Source organism: Rhyacophila brunnea, unplaced genomic scaffold (assembly GCF_057557595.1).
Source record: "Rhyacophila brunnea isolate RB1 unplaced genomic scaffold, BYU_Rbru_1.0 scaffold_17, whole genome shotgun sequence".
In the NCBI taxonomy this organism is placed as follows: domain Eukaryota; kingdom Metazoa; phylum Arthropoda; class Insecta; order Trichoptera; family Rhyacophilidae; genus Rhyacophila; species Rhyacophila brunnea.
In genome coordinates this window covers 11652570-11672715 of record NW_028232827.1, presented here as the reverse complement: position 1 = coordinate 11672715, position 20146 = coordinate 11652570, and the positions used below count along the sequence as shown (strand labels likewise).

General features: G+C 34.8%; 2 protein-coding genes across 4 annotated transcripts; both read right to left on the bottom strand.

Moving 5' to 3' along the window:
- Window positions 1-2887: 2887 nt before the first annotated feature.
- su(sable) (suppressor of sable RNA-binding protein) lies at window positions 2888-11902 on the bottom strand. Of its 3 annotated transcripts, none has more exons than XM_085944507.1 (2): window positions 11718-11902; window positions 2888-8322 (listed from the first exon to the last, which is right to left on the bottom strand). In XM_085944507.1, exon 2 carries the CDS (start codon window positions 8256-8258, stop codon window positions 4554-4556), a length of 3705 nt encoding a protein of 1234 aa, XP_085800633.1. In that variant the 5' UTR covers window positions 8259-8322; window positions 11718-11902; the 3' UTR covers window positions 2888-4553. The 3 variants fall into 3 exon arrangements, with proteins under 3 accessions (XP_085800633.1, XP_085800634.1, XP_085800635.1); XM_085944508.1 differs by lacking the exon at window positions 11718-11902 and adding an exon at window positions 9578-9716; XM_085944509.1 differs by lacking the exon at window positions 11718-11902 and adding an exon at window positions 8398-9516.
- A 1402-nt stretch (window positions 11903-13304) lies between these two features.
- On the bottom strand, window positions 13305-18230 carry LOC147073680 (intraflagellar transport protein 22 homolog). Its single transcript, XM_085944671.1, has 4 exons — window positions 18192-18230; window positions 17763-17938; window positions 15057-15259; window positions 13305-13417 (listed from the first exon to the last, which is right to left on the bottom strand). Exons 1-4 carry the CDS (start codon window positions 18228-18230, stop codon window positions 13305-13307), a joined length of 531 nt encoding a protein of 176 aa, XP_085800797.1.
- Window positions 18231-20146: the final 1916 nt, after the last annotated feature.

Here is a 20146-nt window from a genome sequence, read left to right as displayed (position 1 = left end):
AAGTGCTAATATTTTGATACAAACCTACCCTAAGTTTGATACTATTTATCAATTTAGTGTTCGATAAGTATAGAATAGACCCACAGGTGGCCATTAGATATAATTACCATGTTATTTAAATGTGGTACCTACTTAATTAAATATTAATTAAAAGGTCGGCAGCGAATGGGAATTCAAAATAAAAAAAATCCCAAAATAAAAGAAAGTATGTAATACAATTATTAATATTAATTGTAATGACGTAAGGAGTAATATTATAGTATTATTGAAAGAAGCAAGGTGGGCATCATGGAATAATAGCTATCCCATTAGTTATAATAGAATAGAAATAATAATATTGTTTGAGTTTATAACTCGTCACCGTGTGTTCTTCCTTATGTTTTGGTCGATGATTCGTCCTTGTTATTGATCCCATTCTCAAGGGATAATGTATTTAAGTGTACTAATATGTATATGAATGCAAACGCTGCTGTAAGTACCTATTTCGAAAAGGAGTCTAGTTAACCGAAAGTAAATGTTACTCAAAATAAAAAAGGGGAGTGATAATAATATCCTGTCAGTTGCGAAAAAAACAAGTCATAAGTTTTTTTAAACGTCGACCATCATTCTTATAAATATTGTCAGAATTCCTATGGCTGCTTTACTATCCAGTCCAATATCTGGGTCTCAAAGACAAATTTGTGACCTGCGTTCCTTTTGTATTTACAAACACACTATAATATTATATACTAATTATAGTAAAAATTTTATAGCATGTCATTTATTGAAATGAATGTTCTATCTTTCATTCATGATGGGTATCTATAAATAATAAAATACCTACTATAGGTGCTTTCAAATAACATATTCAGTATTCACAGTATTCTACTTTTTACGTCCATAAAATTTATGTCGAACAATCCGTGAAGGGAAAGCGACAATGATATTCGTGTTCAATATATTATCTCTTTTGAATGGCCTCTACAACAAGACTGAAACATCGAGGAAGAATGCACGAAGACATTGCTAAAATAAATAATAATTATCAATCTATAAAATTGTATAATATATTTGTGAAAATAATACATTTATGACTGTTTATTATATTGTATTTGAGTGAATATTTTAAATGATAAAGAAAGTTTCGCTCAAAGGATGGCGAAATTCAAATGTGGTCACGATACTCAGCCATGAGTGCATGACCAAGAAGAAGAAGAAAGAAAGTTTGAAACACGCACACATCTTTGGTATCTATCTATTATTAGGTAAATCACACTACCCAATGGGTATGGCAAAAGCGATTTGCAGTTGTATTGGTAATAATTATTGCTAGTACGGTAGCAAACAATACTAATCCACATGCAAATCGCCCGTGGTGCCACTGTAGACTGATTTATCTATACCAAAGATGCTGAAAAAACCTTCTATATGGTGGCAACGCGTATGAAGTGAAGTAAAAAAAAACTTTTGGGTCTATTAATTTTCACAGAAACTGAAAAGATAGAGCAGAGCAAAATGACACATCTGACAAACTTGCTTCAGCAATATTGATGCGATTCAGAAAACCACAATTTAGGCACTGTCTAGCAATAGAAGGTTTCTTCAATATCTTTGATTCATCATCAGACTGTTTTAATCTACTACTTGATGGAAGCCTCTTTAAGCTCTCACCATTCTTCTCCGTTCTTATTTTTCACTATTTAACCTTAATATCTTGTAAATCCTGTGTACCATCTTATATGTATCAGTTACCACTGTATTATTCGTCCAGTGGTCATTTTGTCTACGAGCGACACTCCCATTTGCTCCCAATCCATTCGATCTTTTTCGTGTCTTTACATGTGATGACTAACATGTGCTATTCTTAATTTCTCCGTTACCCTGAGAGAGCAAGTTTCGCATGCATGTGTGAGTAGGAATCTCCCACATTGTTGATTATTACATTATAAATCTGTTGCCATTTTGTCAACTAAATTTTAGTAGATTTAACGATAAAGGGCTAAAAATTATAGAATTTCTGGAAAAAATATTGTACGTGTTGGCAGGCATATTATTGGCTGTTTTCCTCCTTTACAAAAACCTGAGTTTCTTTTTTTAGTTATTCCGAGCTGCTAATTGATTTCTTTTCTTCAATCTGTTCTGAGAAAAAAACAGTATCGTTTGAGGTGCCTATTCAAAATATTCTTTTTAGATCTTCTGGACTGCCGATCGAATATTTTCCTGAGATTCAACTGCAGAATATAATTTTTCATCCACTTCAAATTTTCAAAGTTATAATATTTTTGTCATACTTTATAAATATTCACTCATAGGTAATACGTGGACCAAAATGATAGTACAGCTGGCAATATTGCTATAAATTAATGAAAGTGAGGAAAAATGAACTATTGACTGTCGACTACACAATTACGCCTAAACTGCGTTAAATTTTGATTTAATTTAAATCTAATTTATTACTGGCTACTAAAATACTCTTGACCCTAAATTTAAAACCCAATAAAAGTAGGTAGTTTAGGTATATTGTAACATATTCATTTACTACTAAGCAGTGGTTTTCAAACTTTGTACGTTTCATGTTGCCTACTGTTCTGAGCAACCAATTAAAATCAGTTTCGATAATATCTTCCTTCAGCTTTTCTGAACAAAGAATTAATTGTTTTATGTACCTACATAAAGAAATTTTGCTTCTAATAAACTTAACTGGAATATATATCTCTAAGTATTTGTATTTTCTTAGAAGGATCAGGTACCTAGTTAAAAAAAATTATTATCAGAAACAATGGTCCATAGTGATATACATTATTAGTTAATTAAATGAAGTATCACAATTAACACGGCTGCCACTAAAATATAAAAAATATGATCTTCTTTCATCTAATATCCTGTAATTAGTTTTTTTTTTCAAATAAAAGAGATAGGAAGTGATATTTCCAAAACAAAAAAATAATAAGTGAAAAATAGTTTATTATAAAAATGAATAATTAATGATTTACATAGCCAAAAGGCAAGACTTCGATAAATGGTACAACATTATAATAGCTATAAATACAATTGTTATACAAACATCCTAACATTCGCTGTCCAATAACTTTTGAAACAATACTACATAATAATAATTTAATTATCTATAATTACACTTCCTTTCAATATGAAATATTAAATCGATCTGTTGGGAGGTCCATTATATACAAATATCCATAATAAAATCATTATTCACTGTCACTAAAGACTAATATAACGTAACGTTTTTTAAAATTGTTATTTTGGGTTATTTACATATTGCTAAAAAGAGACTAAATCTCTTTCACTCTGAACTAAAACAAAATAAGAATTAGTAATCTTATTATTTTAATAAATTATTCATGGGCTTCTCGATGATCTCTAGGAAACTACAGAAATAACCTGCCGAGAACAAAAGTCAATCAAGGTGATATTTATGCTGAAATTCAGTCAAGGCCCGCCCATCGCGACTGCTGGACACAACTACAAATCGCGGGAAGTAGCCAATGTAGGGGATCACGCGTCAGCCATTCAAAAGAATGCTATTGCACGTTATAAATTCTCTGGAACCAAGCTATCATTTTGATAGTGCCATTGATTAATGGCTGTACGACACTACCTCATCCACCAGAGTAATATCCCCGTGTGTGTTTGAAATGTTCACATTGAACGCCACATTCTGCGATTAGTGGTTGCGTCTAGCTGTCGCAATGAGTGGTGGGCCCAAGGGTATTTCCACAATATCCGATAAAAATAATATTATTTCATAGCGATACGCAACAAACTTTCATTAAATAAATAATAAAAATAATTACGCGAGGAAATTCATCAAATACGTTAGTTAATAAGTAAATCATTGTTCTTTGTAAATACAAATCAGGCAAGTATATTGCCTGTATTATTGCAGTGAAATGGCACCTGCTTGACAAATTTAATGTAACCTACTAGAAAATAAAAAAGAAACATAAAAAAGGTATTCTTATAGATACTATAAGTGTAGCAATGTTCTTAAAATTTTGTCCTCATTTAGAGTCACCGCCTATTATAACAGCCACTCGCTACAACTCGACGCAGCGATTGACGGGTGAGTATAATCACATGCAGTCCACGTAGATTGTGTACTGTCAGTATGAAAAAGGGCACAACGGAGTAAAGAAGGAGTACCATTGCGGAAGGAATAAGGTATGCGTGAAGTTTCACGGAGGTTAGAGAGGATCACTGTGCGTCGATAACGTCTGGTGCTTAGCTCATTGAGCAGCCGCTGGGTCGAGTTGCAGCAGTTGGCTGTCGTAATCGACGGAGGGCTTTTACTCAAATTTTGTTCAAAGCTTGTATTTAATTATTATTATTTACTCGAAATCTCAGATTTGTAAATTGATGTTACCAGTCATACCTGCTAAGTGGTAAAAAAAAATCACTTAATAATATAAACCTAAATAACATATTATTTTACACAAGGATAGTTTTAAATCACACTAGTGTTTCAGTCTAAGCAGCAATTTATTACTATTAATTAATATTACCTATTTGGAGACTTCGAATAGAGGTCATTATTGGAAATACAATTGGAAGATTCAGCGCCGATCATTTTTCCAACCCCCCCGGTCCGTGAACCCTCTCCGGTCCCGCCCTCCTCTAGAGTTCCCCCTGTTCCAGCGATCGCCGCCCCGACCCCCCCTGTATGATTTGTAATCATTCTTTTTGTTATTTCTACTGTAAAAACTATTATTATCATCATAGTTATTATTATCAGAATTAAAATCAGAGTTACCCCCTGGACCATTAAATACGTTACTGTTATCAAAGTTATTGGAGAAATTGTTATCGGGATTGAAGTTAGACATTCCGTTGAAATTGCTGTTGTCGAAGTTATGAGGGATGTTGGGAGCGATGCCTAGCAGGCCGGGAGCTCCGCGAGGGTCTCCCGCGGGGAAACCAAACGGATTCATGGGAGGCATATTGTTCATGTTGTTCATATTTCCACCGTTCATAGGATTCATACCCATCATGTTCATGTCCATCAGCCCGACCATTCCCGAGTACATCTCATTGGGATTCTGGTTAAAGTTCATAGGGGGCATGGGCATATTGGAATTGGAAGACAAGTTTTCTTGGATTTTGACATGAGAATATTCCCCTTTCTCGTCTAGAGTGACTCCTAAATTGCTGAATATTGTTGAGAGGACTTCGTTACGTTGGATCTCGGACAGATCGAAAACTTTTCCGGGCGTCGTATCCTGCGAGAACTTCTTCAAAGTGGCAGTGACCGTCGCGAGTTGCTGGTTGACTAAAATTTTCTGATTGGAACTGAGTTCTTTGTACCAATTGGACGTCTGGATAACGGATTGAATGTCCAGAGTGGGCGGTTTCAATATCGCCGCTTCGTTGGTTTCTTTCGCCCGTTTGCGTGGGTCGATTCTCACCGCGGTAGACTTGGAAGATTTTTCCGGTTCGAGAGGATTGTCGTCGAGGGAGAGTCGAAAGATTTTCCGTAGCCTCGGATCGCAGCCGGCCTGTGATGCGACCGTACCGTTTTTAATGTCAGTGTAATCTGGCCTCGGTATATCCACTATGTGAACTTTATAAGAGATAGGCGGGTGTGAACTTATCGAGCCGTCGATTTCCGTAGCAGGCGTGTAATTAGGTAGCGGTTTGAACGGGAGTCCCAGTCTTAAATCTACATCTCCACCGCTGGGCATCAGCCTGAGATCTGTATCACCGAAAGATGGAATTCTATAATCAGAGTCCTTGGTCGGTCGCAAATCTACATCTGTCCGTCGTCTTCTATCAGCGCTTCCGCCTTCGATGCAATCATATATAGAAATGGCCTCCGCTTTAGGCAACGTCTTCTTTGTTGCTTCACTTTTGTGTTCTGGAGATTTCTTAATGTGACTTCTGGGATCTCTCGGCTTCAACTGTTCTTTCTTACTTTGCGCATCTGAACTTTCGGCAGGTATCGAACTCTTGATGGTGGTCAATAGTTTTGTGACTTGGGCGCTGATGTCTATTTTAGAGAGATCACCCAGTTTAGTTATGACAGTGCCCGGTTCAAGCATCTGCGAAAAAGTGGGCGGCACGGACACCGGTTGAACAATTCGAGGAGGCGATTTGATCTTGGCGACGACCTTATCGTTACGATCTTCATCACTGGAATACCACTTCTCATCGATTTGCAAATTATCTTCATCGTCATCGGTGGTTGGCCTTCTCTCTTTCGCCTCATTCTTTTTCTGTATCCTCAAGAACATCTCCTGCTGCTTGGCGGGCAGATTCACCAGCCTGATGTCAGTATCGCAATCGTTCTGGTAATTGTCTTTCGCCAGTTTTACATTAGCCACTGTAGCGTCTCTGACATATTTGAGCAGCCGATGATCCACATCTAGCTCTTTAGGTGTTTCCTGCTCTCTGCTGACACGCTTCTCACGCTCATCTTTATAAACAGTAGGCGCGATATCCGAAACATTGTTTCTTTCGATATTGCTAAACTTTAACGCGTCTTTGGTGTATTGATCGATGTCAATGGAATTTTTATTTTTTCGAGGATCAGACGGGGCAGGCGAATTGTCTCTCTTTTTCTCTTTATCAACATTCAAGGGTATTGACGCTTGAAGATATCTCATGTCTACGTCTTTACCTGTCGTTTCCGATGCGACGGGACGAACGGCCAAGTCAGGCAATGCCGGTGACACTCTCATATCTAAATCTTTGTTGGCTTTGATATTGCTCAAGTAAGACCTGGAAGACTGGTCGTCGATCATGCTAAGTTTCTGTATGTTCATGGTGTTCAACTGGATTTCGTTGATTTGATTCATGGTTAGCCCGAGTCGGTTGAGTTGAATCACGGTGAGTTGACTGACCTGATTCAAGTTTTCTATTCCCAACTTGGCCAGATCTGATATCTGCTTCGCCGACAGAACCCCGTTTAAATTTTGGGCGTTCAACATACTCTGAGTGGCCATGTTATCATTGTTGGGAACAACAATGTCGTCAGCGGGATCACACCACCTCGAGGACCTGATCTTGTTAGGCATTTTGTTTTTCTCATTATGGAATATCATTTCGACGGGAGGTTGCTTTTCCGTGAATGTATTATTCCGTTCTACGGAGTCAGGTGGGTCCATGTTGTACTGCAGTCGCAGTCTTTTTTGGGTATCGGCGACCATCGCTGATGCATTCTCCCGGGTCAGCCGGGGAAAGTCCCCAAGAATCTCTTTGGGAGCCGTCTCTATGTGCTTCAGCAGTATCATTATGAAATTATCAGTGAGCGGTTTACCATGAGCGAATTTACAATTGTCTTTGAGATCACAATGCAATCCGGTGTGATAATATTTGCAGGGGAAATCGGAATGAAGATAGAGACACTTGTCTCTCTTGGCGCAGCACTCCATTAGGTAGAATTTGCAGAGCTCCATCTTGCGAGGGAGCTGCGCGTCATGGGAGTAAGGGCAGTCGTTGCCTTTGTAGCAATTACCTTGCATGTAATAAGGGCAAACGGTCTCGTTATCCATGGAGTGTGGGTCGTTTCGTCGGAAGTTGTGTCGCATCTTGGACTGATCGTGGCGGCGGTCTCTTGTGCCGCCTCCGGGCCTGCCCCGCCCCTGGTCTCTGTCCCCCCGGAGAGGTGCGCGAGATAGCTCTTCGCTACCGTCTGAGAGATACGTGTCCGATTCTTCCCCGTTGTGATAATTCTCGAACGCGACGCCGTCTTGCTTTTCATTTTGCCTGAAGACAGGCGAGGCGCCCCTCACGCACATCATCTCGTCTTCGTCCATGTCGTCATCCCCCCTCTCTTCCTCCATTTTCTTTCTCTTCTTTGAATTCTCTCTGTCCGGCTGATCGTGTTTTTTCCTCTTCTTGTGTTTCCTTTTCTTATCATCATGCGAAAAATTATTATCCTCATTATCATTGCGCATTCTGTTGGGATGATCGTCGGCGTTTCCTTTTTTGAGAGCTGTGAGGATAGCTTTCTCGATGTGCCCCGCAAAATCATCTTCCACGGGACCACCGGGCACAGTTGGAAAAGTTTGCTGTCTTTCTTTCTTAATTTTGTCTTTGTCACTCTTATGGTGGTGCTCTCTAGACTTTTTCTTGTCGCGTTTGGCGTCATCGGTCGCTGTCTCCTTAGCATCGAGACCCCGTTTTTTATCAGGAGACCCTTGAGGAACGGGGGCGATAGCCGCAGCCGGAGGAGGATCGGAAGCGTCGGCCGGTTGTTCGGAATCCGATTCGATTTCTCCGTCTTCCAAATCCTCCACATTGTTAATATCTACGGCAGCCATATTTATAAAATATTATGGAATCTCATTCTATTTGATCTCAGATTGCAGGAAGGCTTACAGTAACCTGAAAAAATACAAACCTTCATGTAAAATGATGCTATTTTAATATTATTTCGAAATAATATTCGTAAGTACATACAAAAGAATATTTTCATCAATAACTTAGTGAAAGAAAGTGTTTCGGGCCAGTCACTATTATATTCATTGTTGTCGTTTTAACGCAATACCGGATTGAGGGGAAATTATCGCATATACGCCATATTTGAATTCAAGGTCGAAAGCGTGTTTCATCAATCGCCCATCGATTTAATTTTTATATGTCAACAACTTTGTAGAGGTGTGCGTGATGTCATAGGTAATCAGCTGACTCATAAATTTCGTTTTGACATAGCGATACGTCATTTACAAAACTTCTACGGAATGTTTTTCTGGTTTATTTATAATCTGACTATAATAGATACATTCATTAATCCTTCATAACTAACAAATAATAAGTTCCATTACAATATTATAAAAATGCTATAAAATCACAAAACACAATGGAAAATAATAGATTTAAGTGGATACTGAAACCACTTTCCGTCTCTGTCTCGCGAAATACGTCGCGCATGGCACAGCAAGAGATGTGATTTTAAAATAGCAAAAGATTACAAATCAGTTTAGTGAACTATTTTCGCAATGATTTAATGGAAATACGTTTATATAGGTAGCTATTCTGATATAAAAAAAATAATGCTACGGGGCATGGGCAAAATTATTGAATGTCAACAGCAGGTAGGTATTTTCCTATCTCTAAAACAATGACGAAATGAAATCGAAAGAGTACCTACGTTGCAAAGTTAATATTTAAATGCAATCTTTCACCAAATACAATAGTAATTGAGGTATGAATAATAAATTTGACAAATTAGAAATGGCATTATAGTTTTAATGCAAATTGAGAAAATAATATGTAATAAATTATGAATAAATCTGGCAACGTCGCATTTCCCAGTTTCAATGAAAATGGTGCTGCGTGGCGGCGAATCACAGGTCAATAAAATGAACAAAATGGCGACCGATTGTAATATATTAAGATTTCTTTATGCGGTCTTCTAGTCGTAGAATTATATTCAATGGATCTTCGCCTGCACTTTAAAATGTTTAAGATGAATTAAAACATCAATTTTAATGGTAACTAACCATGTAGAAAAACGGATAAATTTATTATTACGACGAACAAAAGTACGTTCCGTATCGCCTTAAAATTTAAGAATTTGACGAAATTACGCTATATCAGAAGTTTCGATGCCTGCAAAATTATGAAATAATCACACTACCTAATGTTTACATGAAATAATTTTTGGATGAAACACAAATCAAGCTTTCAACGTTGTGTAAATAAATAAAATGAAACGTTTTATCAACAAATTCGCTTCTCAGATTGGGTTTGTGAAATGTGTCACGTCCGGCAACAGCGTAGAAATAGCCGTGGCCCGTGACGTCGTCGGTACTCGGTAGAGATTATTTTAACAGGGCCTCACTAGGGTTTATATTTAATAAATATGTATCGAATATAGTTTAGTACCAAGGAATTATTAATGCGACAAATTGTTCATTTGTGAAAATAATTACTACCTACTGGGGTTCTCCGTGGAAAATGTTAATCTCTATAGCCAGACAAGTATTATTATTGATAGTGTGGACGGTCGCGTGAATTTAGAAACTTATTCAAAACCATTTCCCACTCACTATATGTATTTAAGATAATAATCATCATGACATGACCACTTTTAACCACAAATACCATTTACTAATACGGATTAGTGTGTTTCATAATTCTAAATAATTTTAGCGTAATGCCAGTTAAAATGAGTTAAACAGATGGTTTTTCTTTACATCATTCCTGAATAATGCAGCACGCAGATACGTCATTGTGCAGCACCAATAAAGTGAAAACATAAAAATGGTAAATATATCATGAACTTGGATACAATCGACGTAACTTTTCGTCGAAAATGAAGTATTGTTCGCTAACTAAAGATAATACATATAAATCAAAGATCTAATAAACCGATCCATATATGGAATACATTGTTTAGATGATTTCTAACTTAATAGACAGATTGACTTTTAAATTTACAAAAAATACTTTGAAGTCTTATATTAAGCCGAAATAATTATAGCGTTTACTAATATAACTACAAAGTATCGAGACATTTGTACGACTTTACAAACTAATAGTCTCGGTATATCATAATTATGTTAAAATTGGTTCTACATTCAAAATTTTACCGCGGCAGTTCATGACTGTTCCATTTTTATGAAATGTGTGGATCTGTCGATACCGTTGATTTTAAAGAATTCAAAATACGAATGAAAAAACTATAAACAAACCACATAACCGTGAAGTTCGATAGTTTTGACACAAAAAATACATAAGTTAAAGCGACGCCGAGCGAGAAAAAAACGATGCAAAAGGCTTCATGTAAGAGCAGTCGGAAATAATAACGGTAACAATAATTGAATTTACCCTATGTAATTCGCGCGCTGTAGAAGACATCGCGATTCAAAGTTAAGTTGTTCCACTATTTATAAGACACACTAATATTTAATACAAAATCGACGAGCGATCCGACAAATGTGTTTTAAAAACTATTTCGCGGACGGCTTTTTAGAGGCACAGTTGATTTTCAAATCATCATATCACTAATACTAGGCATTTGATAAAAAAATAATTTATACGAGTTTAAAATCATAATATAAAAACCGTGATTTCTACATAGAAATTAAGACAATATGTTAACAAGCTAGAAAGCTACCACAACCAATGAAATACAGTGATATTTTAGACATGTAATAAATATTCAATATAATTTACCAACGCCTGCCTCAGCATTAATACTACAACAGGCGGTAACAAATATACATATTGAAGATCTTTTACATTTCAATGTATTGAAAATTAATAGACATGCATTAAATTATGAAACGGCCGGTGCGGTGCGGCCCTGGATTTACGACCTTGAAAATATATTTTACGAAGACTGCGAATGCATAGCATACTGTTAATATATTAAATTAAAAATTAAAACAATAACAATTCTTGAAATCTTTAAAAGAAAATCAACGAAAATACGGCAAAGTCTCAATGAATAGACATAAAGACAACGCCCGATCGTAGCGAAATCGCCATTTTGGTTCTCACAACGATCGATTTTCGTCCTTTTACCAAACTCAGCAACCGAAATGACAGCCAAAAACACCTGACCCAGTGACGTATTATTAGAAAATACGCAGATATAGACGCTGCTTGCATTTTCACCTTTTCATACGAACGATTTAGCGAAATAATGCTCCTCATAACGCCATTTTTGTAGATAATTTATCACTTTTCATAAGACGATTCGTTAAGGATTTATCACGCATAAAAGTAAATCTCTAGATAAAATTAGTGTCGATCAATAATTAATATATTACCAGTTTTTCATTTAAGTTAACAGTTCACTAAATGCGACTATTATTTTTGCCATATTACAGAAGTAAAATCTCATAGCATTGAAGCATTTTAGTGGTAACAGGTCAATGATTCGGGAACTATTGAATTTCTCGTAGAAGAGGGAGAGAGAATTTGGCTTTGGCCGTTCTTCCTATTCTAGCACTGCAGTCGCGCGACACTAGCGACACTGCTGCCTACGACTGAAATGGAAACCAATAAATTTGATTATTATGATAAAAAGTTTTTTTTAATTATAATTATTTAGATTAGGTATCTCGTATTATCTATAAAAATATAAATTAACCATTTCGATTGCTTTTATCTTCACCTTATAACACCACACCGATAATTAGGAAATATAATTATTGATATTAGTTTGGTAGGTACCTACCTAATGGGTACCTAGGTACCTTGGTATCTAGGTACTTTATCTAATTTTACAAGAATGAATGATACTATAGAGTTTTTATAATGGAAATCTGACAAAGATCTGTTCCTATCAAGTTTTTTGTATTATTCCTCGATTTTGTGTGTATGGTTGGTAGAACAGCCATATGTGAAGCCGTGGATCACAGTTTCGATTCCACAGCTGGCAAAAATTCATTTTGTTTATTGAATCTGAGTTTCCGTTGAGTTGGACGAGTGCCCAACAACCATTCCTTGTGAAAAATATCAATTTACTTTTTTTCAACGGTAAGTACCTATCAACAAACTTACCTATCTTTGATTTTGGCTTTTTGTGGCCAAAAATATATTTTTCGGTTTTCTTCAATATCTCTGAAATCCTCTGTATAACAATATTAATATTTGCTTGTAAATAGGTACCTTAGATTGAGTAAATAGTACAATATGATTATTATCAAAGCTCACATATTGCATGTTTATTTAACACTATAAATATTAGCATAAAAATTATTGCCTGCTGGAGAGAAACAGCTAAGTAGGTACATAAAATATTATTTATGAATGATTTGTTAATCAACGAACCACAGAATAGAGAATATTTTTCTATAACTTTAACATTAACATTATTATAAGCATCATATTATAATAATGATACAGTAGGCGCTCGGTAATCCAGTGTTCACCAATCCGGCACGTCCAATAGTCCGGCATTTTGCAACTCAGCTGTCCTGCTCTATAATCCGGCAGATTTCACGTTAAACTGCCGGATTACAGAGCAAAGAGCCGTTCGCTCGGCAGTTCGGTGCCTGATCTTGACAGATAATTTATTATTTCCTATAGACATCCAATAATCCGGCATTTCTGACAATCCGGCATAGGTAAAAACATATAGGTGCCGGATTACCGAGCGCCTACTGTAATATTGTTAATAACTTAAGTATAATTAAAACAGTAACATTAAAAAAACATCACAATATTATTATCTAATAAACTCAAAAAAGTATCAATTAATTATCACGTTTTAAAGATAATTATACTTATGTGTAAAAAATAATATTACACATCACATTAGGTATCTATTTCTAAAATATACTCAACAACTTTTATATTGTTATGGTACCTACTGACATTATTTAATAATAATTATTAATTAGAACAATATTTTAAATTTGATTGTTTATTATTGATACTAGAAAACTAGAAAAGTCATTTCTTAGTTTATTTCCACCATCGCCAATGCTTACAGGAACTTGAGACACTTTTGCAAATGTAGATGCTGCAAACAGAAAGAAATAGTTATTATTCTGATGGTTCGAGCCAAAGAGATTGAAAAACCGTCCAACGCTTTAGGTTCTAGCATATGAGTTCATATGATGTGATAACAAATAACAATCAATATAAAACCATTTCTTTTTTGTTTAAAATTACACAATGGTAGTTTTGTTGCATTCAAATAATTTGAGTGAGATGGATATTATACCAATTATATAACATAATATTATTATAATTATTATGTCTTTCTTTCGTATTTTAAGACAAGCTTTTGAAAATTGATTATGTGCGATACGCTGAAAACCACTAATTGTGGACTGACCATCAGAACTCTCACTGTTAAAACAAGTAGGTACATCTTAATTCCTTCAAGGAGAACCACCATTGGTTGTAATAAAAGAGGATGTAAGGTGCTTGTTGTAATGGATATATGTATTAACACATTGACTGCTGACTAGATAATTACTTTTTAATTACCACATTTAAATAGCATGCTAATTATATTGAATGGCCACCTCAATCGTTACGCGCTGGGTGCGTCTTTAGCATCCAATGTATTCATGTTTTGGAATGTGCGCATAGAAGAAATAACTTTTATTGGTACAGAGTTACGAAGGCTTTAAATATTGTATTTGTCATGTTATTTACGTAACCACATTTTTAGTACCTACCTACATTGCCAAAATAACTCTTTTTTTGTATTAAATAATTTATTATTTATGTCATATAGATGTCTACAGTAGCATCTATGTTTTCCTCAAAGATATAGAAAATTATTTATTACAGAAATAAACCAATTGTGTATCGACATCTGGCAGTAAAAGTATAAATCATGTGGTAAAATTTAGTCAGTGCACAAACCTAAATCAATTCAAAATAGAATGATATTATTATTTACCGGAAACAGCAGATTTTCAAACCTTAGTAAGATAAATAAATTACAGACAATGAATGCCTCTATTGTCTGTGATAAAAGATTATAACTTTGATAAAATTGACAGAAACAAGTAACTTGTTAATAACTATATTAATATAAACATTGTATATTACTGTAAATAGTTTAGTGCCGATATGAAAGATGTCGGAATTATGTTTATTTATCACGAAATGAATAAAATAAATTGAATTATAATGTAAATAGGTACAAAATATTATTTCTGTATTTTTAACGAAATAGAAAAATAATGTTGGCATTATAGCGCCTGTACACGTGCAAAAATAAAGTGTATTTTAAAATATCGCGATAGCTAAAGTGCTGACCCATTTTCCATCATCCATTTTCGTTCTTCAAGAATAAGCGAGACGCGATGTTGTCATATTATTGTACTATTTGACAGTTCGTGAAAATCGGTTAACCTGAAATGAGTCTGCGCGGTGTAGTTCGTTTTTTTACCGGCAGGTTCGCTATTATCGTAGTACTGCACAGGCGCAGATATTACACGGTTCAATTGTCGCGTGAAAATTCAGAAGCTTCTGAACTTTTTTGATATATGAATGCAATCTAGCGATTTTCACGATAATACGTGTTTACACGTACATTTTTTTTATTATGGCCGCCATATTAATACGTACTGTCGGTGGTAAATCCATGCACATAATAAATGGGGTATTATAAATATTATACTTAATAAATTATAACTCACAGAGTCGTAATCCTTTTGTGTCCTGTTGCATGTCCATGGTATTGAAGAATACCACGCACTGTTTCGGCCCCAGTCCAGGTTTCGATACAAAATAATTATAAAGCAATTCGAGTTCCCTTGGGGCGTTGCCTGCATTGTTGTAAGAGCAGACGAGGATGACGCCATTTATATTGTTTCTAAACATAGGCCAGCATGATTCAAATCTGAAACGAAAGAAAAAAATATATGGATACATAACCCTTTCCCATCACCCACGTAAGTGCCAACTGCTGTTACCGCCAGGGTGCCAAGCCAAAATTGATGGCCCCATCGCATCTATTTTATACACAAGGCTGTTATCGGCGGTTATCGAGGGTAGTTTATCATATCAGAAGGTATCCAAGTATAAGCGGTTATTGTAATAATTACAATAAGTAGGTCGTAATTGTTACAATAAGTGTTATGTTTTAACAGCACCTCTCTTGGCTGCGATAGATTTTAGAGTGAGATAGACAGTTTCGACAGTTCAGAGGTTAACTTATTGTAATTGTTAAAATAAGTGTTAATATTTCGATACTTTCCTACCCTAGTTAGCTGCCGTAAAGGCCGAAAGCAGTCTTGTATATAGAATAGATGCGCTGAGGCACATAGCAGGAAAGTATGAAACTTGCAATTGTAGACAATTTATTGATAATATACATATTTGAGTGCAATTTCATTTTTAAGGCAAAGTCTTCACTGAGCCTTTTTTAAAGAGGCACCTAGCGGAAAAATACGAAGCTTGCAATTTGAGACATTTTTTTGATAATTTACAATTTCAACTATATTAATGAATAAATATGTATCTGAAAACATTAAAAAGAAAAATATTTTTTATTTTAAGTCAAAGATAAACTTTTGTAAACAATTGTAAAAAATGTAATAAAATGTGAAATTGTTAATCGGACCGCACCCTATTATTACTTACATATATTTTATGGTCATATTTATTATTAAAATTTAGTTTATTAAGTTTTCTAAGCATCACCTAAGAGATTTTTGACTAATTCATAGTTTTAATATTTTTTATATCTATTTTAAAAAACATCGATTTTTATAAAAAATATAAATGTGTATAACTTGAAACCCTTTTTATTTATATCAAATCAAGCTCGATCGTCTAACATTGACACCCTATATTTGACATTCAATATTTTCGACAGGGGGGAATTAAAATGTTATAAAAACATATAAACAAAAATACAGTTACCTTAAAAATAAACTAAATTATTTTTGCATTAAGCGTATTATTATCAGAGCGTTGGAGCGGACCCTTTTTTGAGTTGCTCCGCTCCAGGTCTGCTCCGGGACCTAATACTTGCTCCGGCTCCGCTCCAGGGTCTGCTCCGCTCCGGGTGTAAAGTTTTAATAAGTATTAGGTATATGTATACAAATGTTAATATCAAATGTTAATAAATTTTAATAAATGTTAATAATCATCATCTGCCCTTCCACCACGGAGTTTTGGGTTCGATTCCCAGTGAGGTCAAAATATATTTACATAATCTAATATGTAAAATACTCAAGCCTGAGAGTTTTACCACTATTATTAGGCTTCACGGCCTGTTGTGGGTGTTTAATAAAGAAACAAATAATAGAAAGAACTATTAAACAAAATTACCGACAGCAAATCGTCTCTCATTATTTGCCTCTTCTGTCAAAAAAGTGAGGTTATTTATCACTTGGCAGTGTTGCCATATTTCAAATAATTCCAGTGTTGCAAAGTGTCAAAATATACTATTTTTATTAGATTTTAGGACGAAAATTTAATAATAAAAAAAAACATCCGAGCAGTGGAGCACTACAAATTTTCAGTGCTCCGGTTCCGCTCCCGCTCCAGGTAAAAACTCATTGCTCCAGTGCTCCGTGCTCCTGCTCCGAGCTCCGCTCCAACGCTCTGATTATTATTCCCCAAAAATATGGAATGTCACATACAAGGGGTCAATGTTAGAATACAATATCTAATTTCGGTTTACCTAGTCACAATATTTATTTATGCATTTAAAATTTCTCATATCTATGATTATTTCACTAATATAATATTATTATCATGGCTTTATACAAAAAAATACTGTAAATGGCATCGAGAAATGGACCGAGTAAGTTGTAAAATTTGAAAGGAAATCTTCTAATCAATTTGTTAAGTGTATATTAAATAGTTGCCAGCGGCACAATTTGTAGAATGTTATGCCTATTTTTGAAACAACGGAAACAAATTAATTGGAAAAATACGAAGCTTGCCACTTGAGACAATTTATTGACGGTTTAGAATTTTTAAATCTAAAAACATGAAGGAGAAAAATATATTTTCGTAAAATAAAAAAGTTAAAACTTTCGTAAAAAACGAAAAACGCGAATTTTAAATTTCGGGGAGGCCAAGTTTCGTATTCTTCTGCTAGATGCCTCTGGTAGGCGGAGCATTCGCCTTAAAGTTAATTAGATATTATATTATAAATTGTTTAAGAGCGTCCCCCAAGATTTGATAAATAAAAATAATTAGAATAATATACTCTAGGTAAGGTAACACGTGTAAAATAAAGATGAGAGAATGGAGTAACATAATATTGAGTGCACGAAATGGCGACTTGGACTGATCCCACAAAAAAGATTGAATTAAGTATAAAATTACGTGGACACTCCTTTGGTAGGCACCACTCGTGTCTTGAGGTCTTGAGGTGTAGGTCCTACCTGTGATCTCCACTGCAATCCCAAAGTTCGACATCCGCTTTGACAGACTTGTTATTGGCGTTCAGCGCACCTGACTCAAACTCCAAGATCCTGGCTCCTTGAGTGGGCCTCACTTCCGAATTGGCCTCTACGTCGATGGATTCGGACAAGAAATTTGATATGCCTGTCTTCCCACTCTAAAAATTCCTTAGAGATAATATAATTTATAATATCTTAACGTCACTAATTTAATATATTAAAAACAACAACAAAAATTACAGTGGTCACAGGGAGGCCTTCATTATACAATATATAGATACACAGTCCATTTTCGATAACAATAGGGAGAAATTTACAATAAAAATATACAATAACCAATAACCAATGTTATTTTAGGTATATATACACAAATACATAGGTTAGTAAATATATACTTTAAGCTCAACTTACCCCAGAGGGTCCAATCATTACCAATTTCAGCTTTATCATAGTTTTAAAAGATTTTACTCCACCCGGCAGCAACAATGTAATTTGCAGTTTTATTTACAAGAATAGAATTTTGAGATTGTGACGTCGATGCGGTTGCTATGGTAACATTGAACACTTTGAAAACAAAAGAAAGTCTCATGGTAAAACAGACGTTGATTTTATCAACTGGGAGTGAAAATTATTTACCATTTTGAATGGGAAATTCTTGTAGGTTCCTAAAAAATATCAAAGAGGAAAAATAACCGGCTTATCTGTATGTCTAGCCGTGCCGCTCAGCCTACATTTTGATTCAATATGGTTACAATAATAACAAAATAATAAATATCCCTCCCGAGGCCACACAATTCCTTCTTTTATGGAGCCATTTCGAATCGGTAGACCTGACAGATAATTAACTTTCATCTCTGTATCCTTAGGGGCCTACCAGTAGTTGGAGTTTGTAATTACTTTACTGGTCTATGTACCTATATCTGATATGGGCAATATGGCCAATAGCATGTTATCGTGGCATTATGACATATGGCATGCTATCTTCTATAAATCATTAGTGATGGTGGTTATCCTAAGTATTCAGGTGCAAGCATTTTATGGTGGTTATCATAGTCATCCTTGATTAGCCACTACCATTATGTTGCGATTTATTTCAATTTAATAATAATCACTTATTATAGGTGGTAGATGCTATTGGTACTAAACAGATTTTGGAAAATATAATATTAATTTACAGTACGTAGAGTACGCGTTTTATAACTTTTTACTTCACTGATACGCATTTTTGCCTGATTACCTCGCATAAAATTAGTTCAAATGATGTTCGCTTCTAGTAATAAATAAATGAATTGATAATATACCTATGTTAAAAATATATTTTTAGAATATATTATTACAATATCATTGTCATCCTAGTGCCGTAGTGTAAAGTTATGAAGCGCATACTTTACCTACAAGACATGTTGTATTCCACATAAATTGTATGATTCTTAAAATCGATTTATAAATTAATGAGTTATTAGATATTGTTATTGTGTATAAACACGTGTTTCGTTCACATTGTTCAGATGGTGAGCTTTTTCAAATATGAGTAAGAACCGAAATTTACAAATTAAATTCACATTTTATAACTTTAAACAAAATGTAAGTTTTTTGACTGCGCGAGCGCAAACATGAGCCACCGAACGCAGCATTTAACCCCCCGCTCGCATGTCGATCCTTCAAAAGGGCATACTTACGTACAAAAAAACAGGCAACGGCCCGACGTTTTTACGCATTGTAAAAATATAAATAAATTGTCTCTAATTGTAAGCTACCTATTTTCCCGCTAGGTGCCTCTGGTAAGCGGAGCATTTACGGTAACTGTCAATTCTTGGTGAAAAGACATTGTAGTAATTCGTGACGATTGATTAAATTCCAATAACTTGCATTATTGGAATATTAAAAAATACGATTATACTAATGTTTTATAAAAAGTTAGGTAAATTTAATTGATATATTTTTGAATAGAGAATTTAGTTAGTTAGTTAATTAATGTAGTTTAGCTAATGTATAAATTAGCTAATGTATAAATTTAGCTAATGTAGTTTAGTTAATTAAGTATCTTGAACAAATAATTGTACTGTAAATATTGTATATTTTGTATCAGTTGACAGTGTCCCATTGAGGCGAATAAAATGAGTCCTGATTGTTAACTATATGGAATAAGTACTAAATAGTGTGTTTTATTTTAATTGATATGTTTTAATACATTTTCTTTATTAATACATAAATAGAGATATAGGTACCTATAATGTACCTATGTAACAGGGAAGTAAATCAATAAAGGTAAAGCCGGTCGTTACTGCTACTAGGTACTTATTTTCCTAATTGTCTTGTAAAACCTCGTGAGGAAGCTAAAGGAAAATATATCCTTCATTGTTTAT